Source organism: Electrophorus electricus, chromosome 5 (genome assembly GCF_013358815.1).
Source record: "Electrophorus electricus isolate fEleEle1 chromosome 5, fEleEle1.pri, whole genome shotgun sequence".
NCBI classification, from domain to species: domain Eukaryota; kingdom Metazoa; phylum Chordata; class Actinopteri; order Gymnotiformes; family Gymnotidae; genus Electrophorus; species Electrophorus electricus.
The window spans coordinates 28,178,604-28,197,166 of NC_049539.1; the positions used below are offsets into that span (position 1 = coordinate 28,178,604).

Genomic DNA, 18,563 nt, shown 5'->3' on the forward strand with positions numbered 1-18,563 from the left:
TGGGTTTTCTTTACTACCCACCAGGAACACACACACACACACACACACACACACACACACAGAGCTGTGTTGTCAATCACTTTTTATTAAGCAAATCGACAACAGGAGTAGCCCAGATAGAAATATGTGTTTAGTAGTGGTTTGTATATGTGATATTGTAATCTATGGAGGAGTAGTGATATGTTTGTGTAACATGAAACAAGAGTTTTTAGAGGGAAAAATGTGAAGACATCTGTAGGGTGTGACGAGATAAAGATTAGCTATACAGTAAAATAAATGTACTAGAGTACAGCGGTGATTTGGGTTTTCAGATCTAGAATCCTAACATAACTCTCGTTTGTATCTAACAATGTCTTATGAGTGTGTTGTGAGACGTGTCTAAATGAAGCTTTATTTTCTTTTCACTTAGTGTACCAAAGTAGCGTATTAGACTAGTAGGCTATGAGTTACAACATCCCAAACGGAAGAAGATAACGTGCTTATACTGCAGTTGTCAAGACTGTTACTTTATCATTTACTATCATCCATCCAGAGAGAGAGAGAGAGAGAGAGAGAGAGAGAGAGAGAGAGAGAGATAGATAGATAGATAGATAGATAGATAGATAGATAGATAGATAGATAGATAGATAGATAGATAGATAGATAGAGAGAGAGAGAGTGAGTGAGTGAGTGAGTGAGTGAGTGAGTGAGTCACTTGGCATTTAAGATGGATAATGTCCTGGGTCTCTGAGGGGCTCAGAGTGAGTGTAACTAGCCCATAGAGGGATAATGTGTTACAGATACTACACCATCTCAGATAGAGGAGAGATTCACATTTGTACTGAGAGGACTGACTGTGGGGGGGTATTTTTGTTGGGTTTTTTTTGTTCTCATTAGGATGAAGTGGCTGTTGTGTTTGAATCTGGCCTGCCACATATTTTATTGTGGGGTTCTGATTTAATTGGTAAGATTATGTGGGATTTTGTTGTGTGGGGAATTTTGGGTTTAAGAAAGGAATATGCTGAGAAGAGGCTTGTTATATCCATTTTTATCTTCTCTTTTCTACTGATATACAGTGTTCTGTGTACTAAAAGGTCATATCCAATAATAATAATAATTATGTCATTGTCATGAATGGCCCCCTCCTGGCGTCCCGGTTTCCGTGGTTTCCCGGTCATATCTGTTTTCCTTTGCTTCCTTGCTGTTCTTTGGTTTAGTTTTCACCGCCCCTCGTCTGCTCCTTCCTTCCGGTCCATGTTCACCTGAATCTGTTTATTGCCAACTTGTCCTGGTTATCTGAGCCCTGTGTTTGGGTTTCTATGTTGTCGGTTATGTTGTCCGTAAATCACGTTCCTTCTGTTATTATAGGTTCCTTCTGTTATTATAGGTTACTTCTGTTATTATAGGTTTCTTCTGTTATTATAGGTTCCTTCTGTTATTATAGGTTACGCTCCCAGTACTGTCGTCACCCTTGCTTTCACTAGTTCATGTAATAGTTGTTTGCTAGTTCATGTAATAGTTGTTTGTCTAGTTCATGTCATGCCTTGCTGCAGTGTTTTCTCCAGGCCTCTGCTTATTTTGCCCTTCGTGTTTGTGGTTCCCTCGTTAATAAACTGCATATGCACGCTGCCTCTCGTCTACTTGGGTTGGAACCGTTTGTCTTATACACATTTATGACGTCCGAGTGGTCATTAATTACTCTGTAGTGAGGCTGGAAGTTCTCAGTGGAATCTGGTTGTGTCCTGCTGTAAAGGACACCTAGATAGCTCACTCATAGATAGCTCACTCATAGATGGCTCACTCATAGATGGCTCACTTAATGTTTGAATACAGTTTTCATATGATGAAGAACCTGTTTGCTTCCTTCTTCTAATGTAAGAGCACTGCAGTGATTATTCTTACTGTTTCTTATATCTTTATTTCCTCTGCATGGCCTTTATTTAACATAAAATGTAAATGATCCATTGTTATGTAACCAGCAATGCTAATAGACATTTACTGCTATTCTTTTACTGCTAGGTTGTGTTCTGTGTTTATTATACAAAATAATCTGTTTATTTAGGACTCCTATATTTTTCTTACAATGTAGAATATGCATTAATAGAACTATTAATGTGATCTAATGTAAAATTGGTTGTACTGCTGCTAGGAGGTGGTATTCATAGTTTATTTTTGTTTATTATTATTATTAAACTGCATCATGTAGTTTTCTGATGTACCAAATACAGGTAAACAAATACATTTTCTTTCCACAATACTTGAAACACATGCCCAGCATTCAGCCATTAAGAAGATTCTTTGTCATATGCACATGTCATGGACGTCCACACACACATGTTTATTGTGAGGCTTATTATCTAAATTACAATCATCTGTAAGTTAGATCTACAAAGTGGTTTAAGTTCCGAAGTGTTTCAACGTGCCGACATAGTGATTTACTCTCAGCGCGACCGCAAAACAAGTCCGTGTAGGAGGGACTGTGATTCCCATTGTTTGTATAGTCTATGATTGGATGCAGAAAAAAAATGATGGACAGCTACGTTTTGGCTGCAGATAGTCTTAATAAAAAATGACCGACATAAGAAAGCTGTTGTGTAATTGTCTTCATGTGCTCCACTTTCCCACTGGTGTTCCTGTAGTCTCTCCCATCTCAAGAAAACGAAAGTATTTTCTGAACTGTTTGGGAGGAAAGTTGAAAGTTGGGCGGATTGGAGATACGCGCGTTTAAAATATTTCACGGTAAGTTCAGTCTGTTTGTTAAAATGCGATGTCGGTGCAGTTTAAACAACGTTTTGTAAATACATAGTTCTCTGTTGGAATCGTAGGTCAACACAAAAGCGGATTAAATGTAAAGATTAAAGTCCTGGTGAAGTTAACGGTACGCAACTGAAATGACGGGACACTAAAATGGACGTTAAATATAACGCCTAGTACCGTCGTTATATTTTTAAACAATTATTTAACTTGGTCAGATATACTTTGTCAGTTATTGTAATTCTCGTTTTTAAGTCGTAGTTAGTCAGTAATCTTTCCAAATGGTCCCAGTTGAAACTCCTCTGGCATAAACGTAAAGTTGCTGCTGTGATTTCTGTTTTTTACAGTTAGTTTTCTGTTCAGTTTCAGCTGTTTTGTAGTGTTGTCCAAATCCTCAGTGGACAGTTCAGATTCCCTGTATAGTTCATTATCTGTATTATTAACTATAGTTTGGGATGGGACGGTCAGTACTGACGTTTCTACGCTTGTTTCGAGTTTCTGAAGCGCAGCGTTTTGAAACACTGATCCGAAGTGTGGCTCAAAACGGCCATGTCACGTGACCACGGCTAAACGAAGCTTGTGTTTCTACAACTGTCATACAGAACCTGCCGCTCCTGTCTTTGACTGACAGTGTCTGAAACAAACCTGATCACACATCTGTCTCAGTCACAAACTCTATGAATGCTTATAAGTCAAGAAATCACACCAAAACCTTCAGGGATTTTGTGAGAAGAGAAAGTATATGTAGAGAGAGATCCTCTGGTTTATTGACAGGAGTGATGTGCTGTACATCCACACATTTATATAATGGTAAAAACACCTATGCATGCCAGCAACATGTGTTCTATGTGAATGAATCTTTTCCAAGACTGAGGAGGTAATTTGGGAAGAGAAGATGCCCCCAAAACAGCAGAACAACTAATATTTTATAATATAAATAATAATAATAAATATATAAATTGTTCCTTTATTTTACTTTATTGAGCTTCACTATCCATAATTATAATTATCTACATTCACAACACTTCCTTCTGCCATAGATGAAACCTGTTCCACACAGATAGTTCATTAAATAGGTCAATATCATATGTATTGATAACCTGGCATAACCCACCAGAATATTATCTAGCCAAATTAGTTTAGAATTTGTTGTTTCACAGAATAGAATCATCAAGATGTTAGCAAAAGTGGTCACTGGAGATCATGTCAGATTGTTTCTGTTCTGTTCTAAAAGCCCAGAAGTGTTGGAAGAGTGAATATTATTTAATTTAGTTTTTCCTTACAAAATATTTATCCTGTTAAATGTTATGTCATTGGCTAAATATATTTATCGATTATCCAATTAAACTTTGTGTAATTGGCCAAAGATTTAGACTGTATGGCTGAGTGTGTTCAGATGTCATTTCTTGCAGGAACAAGTGCTGAGTGTTTCCTACACAGTAAAACTCAGTTTGTGTTAAACCCAGAGACTCTGTGTTACTGATAAAATATAAGTCAGGCATCTTCTGTTCATATTGCTGTTTTGGTATGAAAAAACAATGTTAGTTGATTCTTAGAGTTACTAACACGCAGGTACGGTACTCCATGTGCCTTTATGTATAGGTTTAGTTTCACTTTCATGTTTTAGTGTATTTCTCTTCTGGTAATGCTGTGCTTCATATCAGCTGTACTTCCTTTGTCTTTTAGGGAGGTTAAATCAGTAATTTAAATGTTAGTCATGGCCACTGCATTTCTTTGTTTATCAAGAGATTGTATCCGTTCCAGAGAATTACCGCTAGATGGCGCCCAAGTACCAGTTATATTGCTCGTAGTATAGCCATTACAATCAACTGTAAAATGCTTTTCTGTGTACTGTGCATGTTGTCATTTACAAACAACAATGACATTTAAAGTAATATCCATATTTGTGCTTGATCTCAAAGCATTATTAACCTATTCTCTACTTCACAGTTCTGTAACATCAAGTCCATATCTGTTACCTTTGATCTTAGTATGGCTGTGTTCTGGCCAACACACCAGGTTGAACACATTATAAAGCCAACCAGTGCCAGTCATCCCAGTTCCCTACAGTTGTCTACTACAGTTTTGAAATCTTGAAACACAACTGCTTCGAACATTTGTGTTTCACAATGCCTCACTTTTCCCACCACCACCTATAGTGTACTGTAAATGCAGTGAACAGCTGATGTACACTGATTAAGGGCATATAACAGACATGTTGTCAGGTTCAATATCAGCAGTATTTCAGCAGAACCCAAAAGTGACAGAATGTTAATGCAACAAGAAACAGAATAAACGAATCTTGTGCCGAAGAAATAAACATTACAGGATTTTCCTCTGTAGTTTTTTTAAGGAGCCTCCTCCTTACTTCAGCAGTGAACCTGTGACCTCAGTCCTAGGGTGTGACACATTACACACTCAGATTCTTTCATAAGTGGGGTAGATGTGTTCCTCCCAGTGTGTGAGGGAGTGAAGTTCCCCCCAACATTACAACACTAATACCGCAGTAACAATGTCACCATTCTACAGGTCAAACTAATAAGAGGGGCTCACCACAGGTGTGTTTTAGTTTTAGGAGAAAAGAAGAAAGAGATTCAGCATCATCTACCCACACACACATTCTCCAACTCTCTCTTACTTGTAATGTGTGTGGACCCCTGTGTGTTTGTTGTCTGTCTTACAGTTTGTCTTTTGTTCTGTGTTCATTTCATGCTGTGTTTGGGGAGAGAAACAGAGTGTCCTGAGTCTACCACACATGATCCTCAGACCAGACAAGCCACTTTCTTTTTTCAACAGAAGTGGCTGAGGGCTTTCTCACCCTAAAACACATCTCATCTATGGGTTTTCTTTACTACCCACCAGGAACACACACACACACACACACACACACACACACACACACACATTAATCCCTGTCAGTCATCCTCAGCCATTCCCCTGCTCTCCATCTCCCACTTATTAGTTTGAAATTCTAGTTATTCTCCCCTTCATCTGTTGCCACTTCCTCTTCATATTTAAACCAAGTTCTACTAGCAGTGCTGTTCTAGTTTCTGTTTGCATTTGTGAGCTATGGCTGAATGCTTTTGTTTGTTGGTACTATTAAGAGTAAAAACATTCCAAACTTACACTCAAGTTTCACTCCCTCCCTGCACCCGTCACAGTAACAGGGAGCCACCTGAAGGACAGGTGTGTGTGTGTGGTATATTTGTGTTACTGAAGCACGTGGGTGTGTGTGTGTGTGGGGGGGGTACGTTTGTGTGCTGAAGGAGAGGTGTGTGTGTGTGTGGTACGTTTGTGGGCTGAAGGACAGGTGTGGTGGGTGTATGCGTGTGTGCGTGTGTGTGTGTGTGTGTGTGTGTGTGTGTATAATTGCTGAAGGACAGGTGTGGTGTGTGTGTGTGTGTGTGTGTGTGTGTGTTTGTGTGTTTGCGTAGTTGCTGAAGTGCAGGTACCAGGTGGAGTTGATTGGGTAAGAATGTTGTGCCTGTAATTGGCTGTTCCCTAATGTGATTTCTTTCACAATATATTCATCAGCGGGGGGAGCCAGAGAGCGGCAATTCCAGCACCCAGCTGTGTGTCTATGAAGAGTGAATCATCTCCAGCACCCAGCTGTGTGTCTATGAAAAGTGACAGGTCCATGGATAAGTCTATTAACTTCAGTAGTGGACCTGTGCCCTCAGTCCTATGGTGAGTGACACATTACACACTCAGATTCTTTCATAAGTGGGGTGGATGTGTTCCTCCCAGTGTGTGAGGGAGTGAAGTTCCCCCCAACATTACAACACTAATACCCCAGTAAACAATGTCACCATTCTACAGGTCAAACTAATAAGAGGGGTTCACCACAGGTGTGTTTTAGTTTTAGGAGAAAAGGAGAAAGAGATTCAGCATCATCTACCCACACACACATTCTCCAACTCTCTCTTACTTGTAATGTGTGTGGGCCCCTGTGTGTTTGTTATCTGTCTTACAGTTGTTTGTCTTTTGTTCTGTGTTTATTTCCTGCTGTGTTTGGGGACATAAACAGAGTGTCCTGAGTCTACCACACACATATAGTTGTTGGAGTTGTATCACCACACTAATGCAGACGCTGGTTTGATCCTCAGACCAGACAAGCCACTTTGTTTTTTCATCAGAAGTGGCTGAGGGTTTTCTCACCCTATAACACATCCCATCTATGGGTTTTCTTTACTACCCACCAGGAACACACACACACACACACACACACACACACACACACACACTAATCCCTGTCAGTCATCCTCAGCCATTCCCCTGCTCTCCATCTCCCACTTATTAGTTTGAAATTCTAGTTATTCTCCCCTTCATCTGTTGCCACTTCCTCTTCATATTTAAACCAAGTTCTACTAGCAGTGCTGTTCTAGTTTCTGTTTGCATTTGTGAGCTACGGCTGAATGCTTTTGTTTGTTGGTACTATTAAGAGTAAAAACATTCCAAACTTACACTCAAGTTTCACTCCCTCCCTGCACCCGTCACAGTAACAGGGAGCCACCTGAAGGACAGGTGTGTGTGTGTGGTATATTTGTGTTACTGAAGCACGTGGGTGTGTGTGTGTGGGGGGGGGGGTACGTTTGTGTGCTGAAGGAGAGGTGTGTGTGTGTGTGGTACGTTTGTGGGCTGAAGGACAGGTGTGGTGGGTGTATGCGTGTGTGCGTGTGTGTGTGTGTGTGTGTGTATAATTGCTGAAGGACAGGTGTGGTGTGTGTGTGTGTGTGTGTGTGTGTGTGTGTGTGTGTGTGTGTGTTTGTGTGTTTGCGTAGTTGCTGAAGTGCAGGTACCAGGTGGAGTTGATTGGGTAAGAATGTTGTGGCTGTAATTGGCTGTTCCCTAATGTGATTTCTTTCACAATATATTCATCAGCGGGGGGAGCCAGAGAGCGGCAATTCCAGCACCCAGCTGTGTGTCTATGAAGAGTGAATCATCTCCAGCACCCAGCTGTGTGTCTATGAAAAGTGACTGGTCCATGGATAAGCCTATTAACTTCAGTAGTGGACCTGTGCCCTCAGTCCTATGGTGAGTGACACATTACACACTCAGATTCTTTCATAAGTGGGGTGGATGTGTTCCTCCCAGTGTGTGAGGGAGTGAAGTTCCCCCCAACATTACAACACTAATACCCCAGTAAACAATGTCACCATTCTACAGGTCAAACTAATAAGAGGGGTTCACCACAGGTGTGTTTTAGTTTTAGGAGAAAAGGAGAAAGAGATTCAGCATCATCTACCCACACACACATTCTCCAACTCTCTCTTACTTGTAATGTGTGTGGGCCCCTGTGTGTTTGTTATCTGTCTTACAGTTGTTTGTCTTTTGTTCTGTGTTTATTTCCTGCTGTGTTTGGGGAGAGAAACAGAGTGTCCTGAGTCTACCACACACATATAGTTGTTGGAGTTGTATCACCACACTAATGCAGATGCTGGTTTGATCCTCAGACCAGACAAGCCACTTTGTTTTTTCATCAGAAGTGGCTGAGGGTTTTCTCACCCTATAACACATCCCATCTATGGGTTTTCTTTACTACCCACCAGAAACACACACACACACACACACACACACACATTAATCCCTGTCACTCATCCTCAGCCATTCCACTGCTCTCCATCTCCCACTTATTAGTTAGACGTTCTAGTTATTCTCCCCTTCATCTGTTGCCACTTCCTCTTCATATTTAAACCAAGTTCTACTAGCAGTGCTGTTATAGTTTCTGTTTGCACTTGTGAGCTACGGCTGAATGCTTTTGTTTGTTGGTACTATTCAGAGTAAAAACATACCAAACTTACACTCAAGTTTCACTTCCTCCCTGCACCCGTCACAGTAACAGGGAGCCACCTGAAGGACAGGTTTGTGTGTGTGTGTGGTATATTTGTATTACTGAAGCACGTGGGTGTGTGTGTGTGGGGGGGGGGTACGTTTGTGTGCTGAAGGACAGGTGTGTGTGTGTGTGTGGTACGTTTGTGGGCTGAAGGACAGGTGTGGTGTGTGTATGCGTGTGTGTGTGTGTGTGTGTGTGTGTGTATAATTGCTGAAGGACAGGTGTGGTGTGTGTGTGTGTGTGTGTGTGTCTGTGTGTGTGTGTGTTTGTGTGTTTGCGTAGTTGCTGAAGTGCAGGTACCAGGTGGAGTTGATTGGGTAAGAATGTTGTGGCTGTAATTGGCTGTTCCCTAATGTGATTTCTTTCACAATATATTCATCAGCGGGGGGAGCCAGAGAGCGGCAATTCCAGCACCCAGCTGTGTGTCTATGAAGAGTGAATCATCTCCAGCACCCAGCTGTGTGTCTATAAAAAGTGACTGGTCCATGGATAAGCCTATTAACTTCAGTAGTGGACCTGTGCCCTCAGTCCTATGGTGAGTGACACATTACACACTCAGATTCTTTCATAAGTGGGGTGGATGTGTTCCTCCCAGTGTGTGAGGGAGTGAAGTTCCCCCCAACATTACAACACTAATACCCCAGTAAACAATGTCACCATTCGACAGGTCAAACTAATAAGAGGGGCTCACCACAGGTGTGTTTTAGTTTTAGGAGAAAGAGATTCAGCATCATCTACCCACACACACATTCTCCAACTCTCTCTTACTTGTAACTGATGGCTCGCAATGCCAGCAAGCTGCCACCAGAGGGAGGCCATGAGCTGGGAGTTAATCAGTGCTCATTAGTCTGATCTCCCACAGGTGCCCCACCCCTATATAACTACTTCACTAAAGACTTTATGAAGCCTTGGTGTGTGGGTATTTTTTCAAGTGGAAAGTTCCCAACAAGAGTTTCCTGTTGTCTTCATATCTGTGTTGTCTTGTTTTTGTCTGGGGAGAGTCCCTCTCCATCAGTTGTTCATTAGGAGGAGAAATGTCCTGTAGCAGGAGGTGTTCCTGTGTGTTTGTGGTTTGTCTTAGAGTTGTTTGTCTTTTGTTCTGTGTTCATTTCCTGCTGTGTTTCTGGAGAGAAACAGAGTGTCCTGAGTCTACCACACACATAGTGGTTAGAGCTTAATCACCACACTAGTGCAGACGCTAGTTTGATTCTTGGACTAGACAAGTCACTTCGTTTTTCCTCAGAAGTGGCTGAGGGTTTTCTGGCCCTTAAATATCCCTTCACTGCTGAACTCTTTTGTTTGTTCATACTGTTAATGAGTAAAAACACCTATTATGTCTCCAACAAGCACTCCCTCACTCCCAGTAGTGTAGCAGGTAGAGCATTGTGGTCAATTGCAGAGGACATTAGGCCTCAGGAATCACTGTCATAAGAGGAAGAACCACACAGGACACAGACCGACTGGGGCAATAAAGAACCACACAGGACACAGACTGACTGAGGTAATGGAGACATTGCAGAAAGGGGATGTTTAGCTAGTATCCCATCAGTTAACTCCAGCCAGTCATGTAACTTTATTGTGGAGTCTATGGTACTGGAGACCCCCAGCCATACCACACAATGACGGAGGGAAGGAACATTCCTTCACCTGTGTCAGTCCTCATTGATGCAATCTGCAAGAATCATTTCCCATCTCCTACTGCTCAAAACCATCACAAAACAATAAGTCAAAAATGTTTTTAGAGAAATGGTTTCTAAAGATCAAATCAAACATCTGTGTCATATATGTGGGCAGTTTTCAGCTTTAAAAGAAAAGCTAATTTTGTAAATGCCAAACTGAAAGATTATTGGACACAGTATGGAACAAATCACAAGTGATGAAAGATGAGTTAAATTGACTTGGAGAAGTTAAAGCTTTACTTGTTAATAAGGAAAGTTGTTAGTGTTTCATGGTCTGAGTAGTGTACAGTGGTGTGACTGACAGCCCTCACCTCATGACTCTCTCTGGGTTTGATCTGTAGTCTGATTGATGTGTGACTGATTCCTAGTACAGCACCACAGAGATTCTGCACCAGGGCAACATGGAAATAAAGGAAAAGTGTTTAATACTGTAAACAGGTTTCATGATGTGTATCATACAAACACACAACATTTAAAGTATTCATAAATGATCCGCAGCTGATCTCAGACCTGTGTTGGTTTTGTAGCACCACAGGAGGTTCAGTAAGATGAGGAACTGGACCAAACTCAGTCCCACAGCCAAACCAACCAGGCCAAGAGAGGAGGAATCACCAGCTGAGCTCATGGGAACTGAACAAAGCGCATGAATCACAAAATGATTTGTTACATGTTTGATCTATTCTTTCTTTTAAATTGGTGGTTAAGAAGCATTTAAATTCACTGTTTTCTGACCCCTGAGACCCAGCTGTGTGGTGACTCTCCTCTCTCTGGGTGTTTACAGTAGAAGACACCCTCATCTGACTTTGAGACAGTACGGATGGTCATTTCTCCTGCAGTCTGTGTCTGGATGAGCGATCCATCTTTATATAAATCAGCTCTGAGGTGTGATGTGATAGTGGGGTGAAGTAAACAGTATAGAGTCAGAGGATCTCGCTCAGTCACAGGATGGACAGACTCTCCAGAATCACACCACCATCTAGACCAGAGAAAACACTTTACTCATCTGTTACAGAGAGAAGGATTCCCGCATGAACACTGAGTATTACATAACAGGTTTGGGACCCAGAATATAAATACAATACACCCAATCTTTGGAGAGTAGAATAATGTCGAACACACCCAGAACTGTTAAATTAACAGCTTTCTATATTAACCCACACCCTGGTTTTTGGTCAGTATCTGATAGTGTCCACCATGGGTGCAGCTTGTCAGGGTGCTTCATCCCTGTTTATCCTGCCTGCTGCCCCACAGCTGCTTTGTTACACCTCTCTCTCTGTCTGTCTTTCTGTCTGTCTGTTCGTTCTGTTGCCCCCTGTTCTGTGTGGATGGGGTAAATATAACTGGTTGTGTTTATTTCCCAGTATCTGGTGAAGCACCATTCACATAAACATTATTCTACATCACCAGAGTGAGGGCCAGGGGAAGCTTCTCTGGTTATTCTGCTCTACTGTCAGTACAGTGTTTGGGTTGAAGCCGTGTATCACATCATCATCAGCATCATGTACACAACCATGAATTTAACTTGGATTCATGTTTATAAACTGTAGATTATACATTAAAGTCTTTGTTTTGTTTGTCCACAGTGACCAGAAGAAGCCTGTAAACATTTCTAAAGAAAAGCTGGAGTCAGTGTTCAAGGTGTGTGAGTGTGTGTGTGTGTGTGTGTGTGTGTGTGTGTGTGTGTGTGTGTGTGTGTGTGTCAGGGGGAAGGGCCTTATTATTAGATTGTGTTTAGATCACAGATCATGATGAGACTCTGTGGTTTATTGGTTCATGCTTTACCTTAATGGCTTTTTGTAATTTAACTGATAATGAACGAAACTCAAACGTCACAAACTGCTATTATAACTTTATAAAATTAACTAATATTTAAACTTTTAAGAGGCAGTTCAGTTAATGTGATGCTTGTTCTTTTATAAACCATAATGTCCACATGACCATCCAGTCCCCCTCAGTTCAGCCCTCTCTCATGTTTAATGGATTATTATGTGTTAAAATCATTTGTATATAACACTACATTTACTGATACTGTTTATTCAGGAGCTGGAGGACAAAATCATCTCTCTGGTGAAGAATGAGCTGAAGAGATTTAAGAGTCTACTGAGTCCAGATTACCCAGCATGCCCTGAGAGACAGGTGGAGGATGAGGGGGTGCTGAAGATTACACTGCACTTCCTGAGGAACATGAACCAGACAGACCTCGCTAACACACTACTGACCAGTAAGAGCTCCGGGGCATGACATTATCACACTCAAGACAACTGTGTCCTACATTTTCACTATTGTCATGTGTTTGCAGAATGCTGAAGTTTGGAGAATATGTCATTATTCTTTAGAACTGGGAGTAGATCAGTGAGATTTGACCACAGATCACTAGCTGGTGTTGTGATAAACAGGATTTGATATACAGGGTTTTTCTTTCCATTGTCTCGCAGATGTCCAGTCTGCTAGTTGTAGGTCTCTCAGTCAGGTGACATTACAAGTGTGTGTGGTGAAACTTCAGATGGTTTAATGACGTCCTCCGTAAACCCATGTGTTCTCTATTTAAAACTGCTGACCATTCAGTGTTACTGATACCCAATGTGACACAGGCAGGGAGGGAGTGAGATGTGATCACAAAATGTGTTTATTCTCCATTCAATAAATACCACAAAAGAGCACAGTGGTGAGCTGGCTAAAAAGCACTCAGAAATGAAAGCAAACATGCTGACACACTCTTAGGTGCTGTACAGGTGAGCAATGCACAGCACTGGAGGAGTGAACCTGTGCGCTTAAATAATGGAGAGAACAAAGGAAACCAACAAGGCACACACCTGTGGGCTTAGATAGAGAAGAAGCAAACCAGGAACAGGCACCTGTGATTGGTAATGAGGCAAGTATGGTGTGTGTTTCAGGTGATTTGGGGCAGGTATGGAGTGTGTGTTTCAGGTGATTGGTAACGGGGCAGGTATGGTATGGGTTTCAGGTGATTGGTAATGGAGCAGGTATGGTGTGTGTTTCATGTGATTGGTAAAGGGGCAGGTATGGTGTTGGTTTGACAGTGGATGTGACTCTCCAGCTGGGTTTTTGACACCATGACACTTTCTGCATGAAACCACATGTTATTCACTTCATTCAGGGTTGTTGACAACAAATAGACAACAAATTAATATATCACACACTGTTATAATCCTTACATCTAACACCTACAGTCCTTGGGTTTTCTAAGACAAGACCTGAATTTTCATGCCCAATGTAGGGGGAATAAAGAAATAATCTATAACTCTCTCTTTTCCTGTAAGTCCTGTAATGGGTCTATTATGAATGATCCTAAAAGAGATTAACATGTGATGTCTTCCTCTTTTATCAGAACTGGCCCCTGCTTGCCACAGAAAGCTCAAATCCAAACTGAGGAACAAATGTCAGAAGATTCATGAAGGAATCTCACAGCAGGGAACCACAGCACTTCTGAATGAGATCTACACAGAGGTCTACATCACAGAGGGAGGGAGTGGAGAGGCCAATAATGAACATGAGGTGAGACAGATTGAGGCAGCATGCAGGAGACCAGAAACACAGGAGATACCCATCAAATGCAATGACATCTTTAGACCCTTACCAGGACAAAACAAAGCCATCAAAACTGTGCTGACTAAAGGAGTGGCTGGAATTGGTAAAACAGTCTCTGTGCAGAAGTTCATACTGGACTGGTCTGAAAGAAGAGCAAATCAGGATGTTCTCTTCATATTTCCACTTCCTTTTAGGGAGCTGAATTTGATGAAGGAGAAAAAGTTCAGTCTGGTGCAGCTTCTTCATTGCTTTTTTCCAGAAACATGTGAATTAAAACCCAAATATTATACAAACTACAAAATACTGTTCATCTTTGATGGTCTGGATGAGTGTCGACTTCCTCTAGATTTCAAGAACTATGAGAGATTGTGGGATGTAACAGAGGTGACCTCAGTGGATGTGCTGCTGACAAACCTCATCAAGGGGAATCTGCTTCCCTCTGCCCTACTCTGGATAACCTCTCGACCAGCAGCAGCCAATCAGATCCCTCCTGAGTGTGTTGACCAGGTAACAGATTTACGAGGCTTCAATGACCCTCAGAAAGAGGAATATTTCAGGAAGAGAATCAGTGATCAGGGCCTGGCCAATAGAATCATCACACACATGAAGTCATCAAGAAGCCTCTACGTCATGTGCCACATTCCAGTTTTCTGTTGGATTGCAGCCAGAGTTCTAGAGACAATGTTAGGTGAAGCAGAGAGTGGTGAGATCCCCAAGACTCTGACTCAGATGTTCACACACTTCCTGATCTTTCAGATCAAACACACGGACCAGAAGTATGGACGAAGTACAAAAAGACAAAGTCTCTCTCACCCAAACCACCTGAGAGAGCATGTTTTGGCACTGGGAAAACTGGCTTTCCAACAGCTGGAAAAAGGCAACCTGATCTTCTATGAGGAAGACCTGAGAAATAGTGGCATTGATGTCAGAGAAATGTCAGTGTATTCAGGAATGTGTTCTCAGATCTTCAGACAGGAGTTTGAGCTCCAGCTGGGGAAGGTGTTCAGCTTTGTACATCTGAGTGTTCAGGAGTTTCTGGCTGCTGTATATGTGTTTATGTCCTTCATCTCCACCAACACCAATGTGCTACAACAGAAACACCCTGGATTTTTCAGTATTTCCAAAACCCCAATGTCTGTCTTCCTCAACAGTGCAGTGGACAAGGCCTTACAGAGTCAAAATGGACACCTGGACCTTTTCCTCCGCTTCCTTCTGGGTCTCTCACTGGAGTCCAATCAGACTCTCTTACGAGGCCTAATGACACAGACAGGAAGAAGCTCTCACAGCAAAGAGGAAACAGTCAAGTACATCAAGAAGATGATCAGGAAGAAACCCTCTCCAGAGAAATCCATTAATCTGTTCTACTGTCTGAATGAACTGAATGATCATTCTCTAGTGCAGGAAGTCCAAACATACCTATGCAGAGGAGGTGACCATCGTCTCCATGGAGCCAGACTCTCTCCTGCTCAGTGGTCAGCTCTGGTGTTTGTGTTGCTGAACTCTGAAGAGGAGCTTGATGAATTTATCCTGAGGAAATATGACCCATCAGAGGAATGTCTGCTAAGACTGCTGCCAGTGGTCAAAGTATCCAGAAAAGCCATGTGAGTATTTTCATTTAGAGATGAACAGTGGGTGTAGCACTGGATGTGCTTGACTCAGGCCTTCTGTGAAAAATGAAAAGGAGAGTGAGAGAGAATATTAGAGAGATCCTACATTAAAGCACATGTAGGTGATTGAAGGCTCCAATACCAGGTGCTTAAGTTAACTCATAAAGTTTCCTATAAAGTTGTAGAACGCTGGAATGTCCAGTGTTTCATTAGTCTAAATGTATTAATGATGGTTAAATGATATTTGATGTCATGGGTAGTTGTGTGTCTGTGTGTTGAGAATGGTCCTCCCTTTAAAACAGTGGCCAACAGTGTTTATAGTTCACACTCTTAGTAAAACAGCCAGAGAAAATGTGCTGCAGTGTAACATCCAAAAGTGTTCAAGTATGAACTATCGTTGTGTAGACACACGCATACGCATGCACGCATGCGCGCACGCACACACACACACACACACACACACACACACACACACACACACACACACACACACACACACACACACACAAAAACACATACACAGATATTTCTCCCTGTTGGCAGTTTTCAAACTTTATCACAGATATTCACTAGTGCTGATGATGAGTGGATACTTTATAAAAGTGTTAATATCACTTAATCTGACACACTTTATAAAAGTGTAGGTGTTAATACGACTTAATCTGAAACATTAATCATTGTTTAAATATTTTGTCATAGTATAATAGTAAATAGTTGGTTTAAATGTTGGGTTAAACCTAAACACAGTTCAGCTCTGTGTGATCAGTGTAACATGCAGTGAGATTCACAAGTCTGTGTGATCCGTGTAACAGGCAGTGACGCACACAGCTCTGTGTGATCCATGTAACGGCAGTGAGTCTCCCAGATGCCTTCAAGTGCTTGTTTTGATTTCTGTCCCTGGTTTTGCTCTGGCTCTGTTTTGTCATGCTTCCTTATTCTGGTTTCATTCTGTTACACCCCCTGGCCTGTATCCCCACCTGTAATCAAGTTCTTCTGTGTCTGGTTAGTCTTCATCAGTCTCAGTTATTTAAGCCCTGGGTTTTGTTTTCCAGGTCATCAGTTATATTGGGTTGTTTGGTTTCTTGTAGATTTGCTTTCACTATCACAGTTGCTGCCAGTGTTACTTACTGGTTAATTCTCGAATCCTACCTACTTCTGTGCAGGTGATGTTTTGTTAATCAGTCATTTGTCATTTTCTCTGTCAATGTCTTTTCCTTTCCTTTTGTCTAATTCATGTTTTGGTTTGCCTTAGTGTGTCCCTCATGCTACACATCTGTTTTAGACTCCATGTTAGCCTCCCGTGTCTCGTTACTATAAAGAACTCCTGCATCCTTCCTCTCATCTCGTCCCTGCTAAATTTTACACCTGTACAACATCAAGGAGTACAAGAATCAGTTTGTGGGTTTATCAGGACATGCATAGAAGACATTTGTTTTATAAATAAATAAAATTCTACCCTAAGGAGAAATCCTGGAGAGTTCACTCTACTCTTGATGTGCAATGCAGTGTGTTCAATTCCAGGGCCATGACAGAATTCAAGACAGCCAGCTAGTCACTCTGGAGAACAATGAAGGCAATTAAACACAAGTATAGGAATTAAGTTGAACTGAAGTTTAACAGCAACATGTGGCATTTGGCTTCTTAGAGAGAGGGCAGGTCATAACACCTTCTTATAAGAAATTTGTAGTTAGAGAGTGTGGGGCATAAGGTCCTTTTATAAGATGGTGTGTAGTTAGAGAGGAGGCAGGGCATAAGGTCCTCTTATCAGCTGCTTTGTACTTTGGGAGCAGTAGGTTAAAAGCTCCCTTGAGGAAAAGCAGCATGTAAACCATAAAACACAAACCTCAACTTCAGCTCTTACAGTCCACTATATGGAACCTCACAATCATGTGATTATATTATATATATATATATATATATATATATATATATATATATATATATATATATATATATATATATATATATATATAGTGCTACTCTAACTTCAGCCTCTTTTAGAAGATACGGGAGACAAAATTGTTAAATAAAACAATACTCTGGATGTCTTCCAACAATATTTTCTGCCTGTTTGTATATTAGTGTTTTGGTATTTGTGGAACATTGGATGAGATTTGTTGCCTTTGTTTTCTGTTATATTTGGACTCTGATTAGGGAAAGTCACATTCATTGAATTATGAACCAGTTATCATTATTTGTTCACCTGTATTAGGTTGCTAATGTATGTTATTTGTCATGTTTTCATATATTTTGACTCTGATGAAAACACGGTAGTGTGTTTGTAAAATTAAAAGGCTGATGATTTATCAGTGTGCTCCAGAACTTTCATGTTCCACTTTAAATTTGATCAGTAGTTCAGATCTTGCAATTCAGCATCCTCTGCCTAAACTACATTATTTATTGTATTTGCTTTTCATTTACAGACTATCTGGCTGTGGTCTCACTGAAGAGTCCTGCAAATCTCTCACATCAATTCTACAAACAGAAAACTCACTGAGAGAGCTGGAGATGAATTACAATGACCTGCAGGATTCAGGAGTGGAGCAGCTCTGTGCTGGACTGGAGAGTTCACACTGTAAACTGGAGATTCTCAGGTGAGGTTCTGTGACTATTTTTGAATGCAAAAAAGGTAGTAAGGTGTGGTGACACTGTAGAAGAATTCTTAAAAGGTCAGTGTCCTTTTAGTGGAAGATGAAGGTGAATGAAGATGGTTCAGTATCAGACACTCATAGGAGTTCAGTACTACACACTACTAGAAGCAGTTCAGTACCAGACCCTCCTAGAAGCAGTTCAGAACCAGACCCTCCTAGAAGCAGTTCAGTACCAGATACTTCTAGAAACAGTTCAGTACAAGGCACTACAAGAAGCAGTTCAGTACCAGTTAGTGAGGGGGCAGAGCATAAGGTCCTTAAATATTTGCAAATATAGTTCACCGTTGAAACTAGCTGGGTTTCATTAAATGACTACACTGTGGAGACACAGAGTTAAATTTGTGATGCAGATTTTCAACATCTAGAAGAGAAACATAACATTGTAAAGAGGAGACACAGATGAGTCCTTGTCCACATGTACAGGTGTATTTATTACATTGCTGCTTTAGCATTTTGTCCACAAGCTGCATTTTTGGTCACATGAGCACAGAAATTCTGCAAAATGTCTTAC

General features: G+C 41.2%; 1 protein-coding gene across 1 annotated transcript in view; it reads left to right on the forward strand.

Annotated features, from left to right (window-relative positions):
* LOC113568603 (NLR family CARD domain-containing protein 3-like) overlaps positions 1 to 18,563 on the forward strand; it is a 42,109-nt gene that overhangs the window by 15,618 nt on the left and 7,928 nt on the right. The window contains exons 5-11 of the mRNA XM_035526025.1: positions 6,268 to 6,420; positions 7,615 to 7,767; positions 8,949 to 9,101; positions 11,829 to 11,883; positions 12,286 to 12,466; positions 13,595 to 15,395; positions 17,825 to 17,995. Of these exons, the coding sequence (XP_035381918.1) occupies positions 6,268 to 6,420; positions 7,615 to 7,767; positions 8,949 to 9,101; positions 11,829 to 11,883; positions 12,286 to 12,466; positions 13,595 to 15,395; positions 17,825 to 17,995 (2,667 nt within the window). The remainder of the gene's footprint in view (positions 1 to 6,267; positions 6,421 to 7,614; positions 7,768 to 8,948; positions 9,102 to 11,828; positions 11,884 to 12,285; positions 12,467 to 13,594; positions 15,396 to 17,824; positions 17,996 to 18,563) is intronic.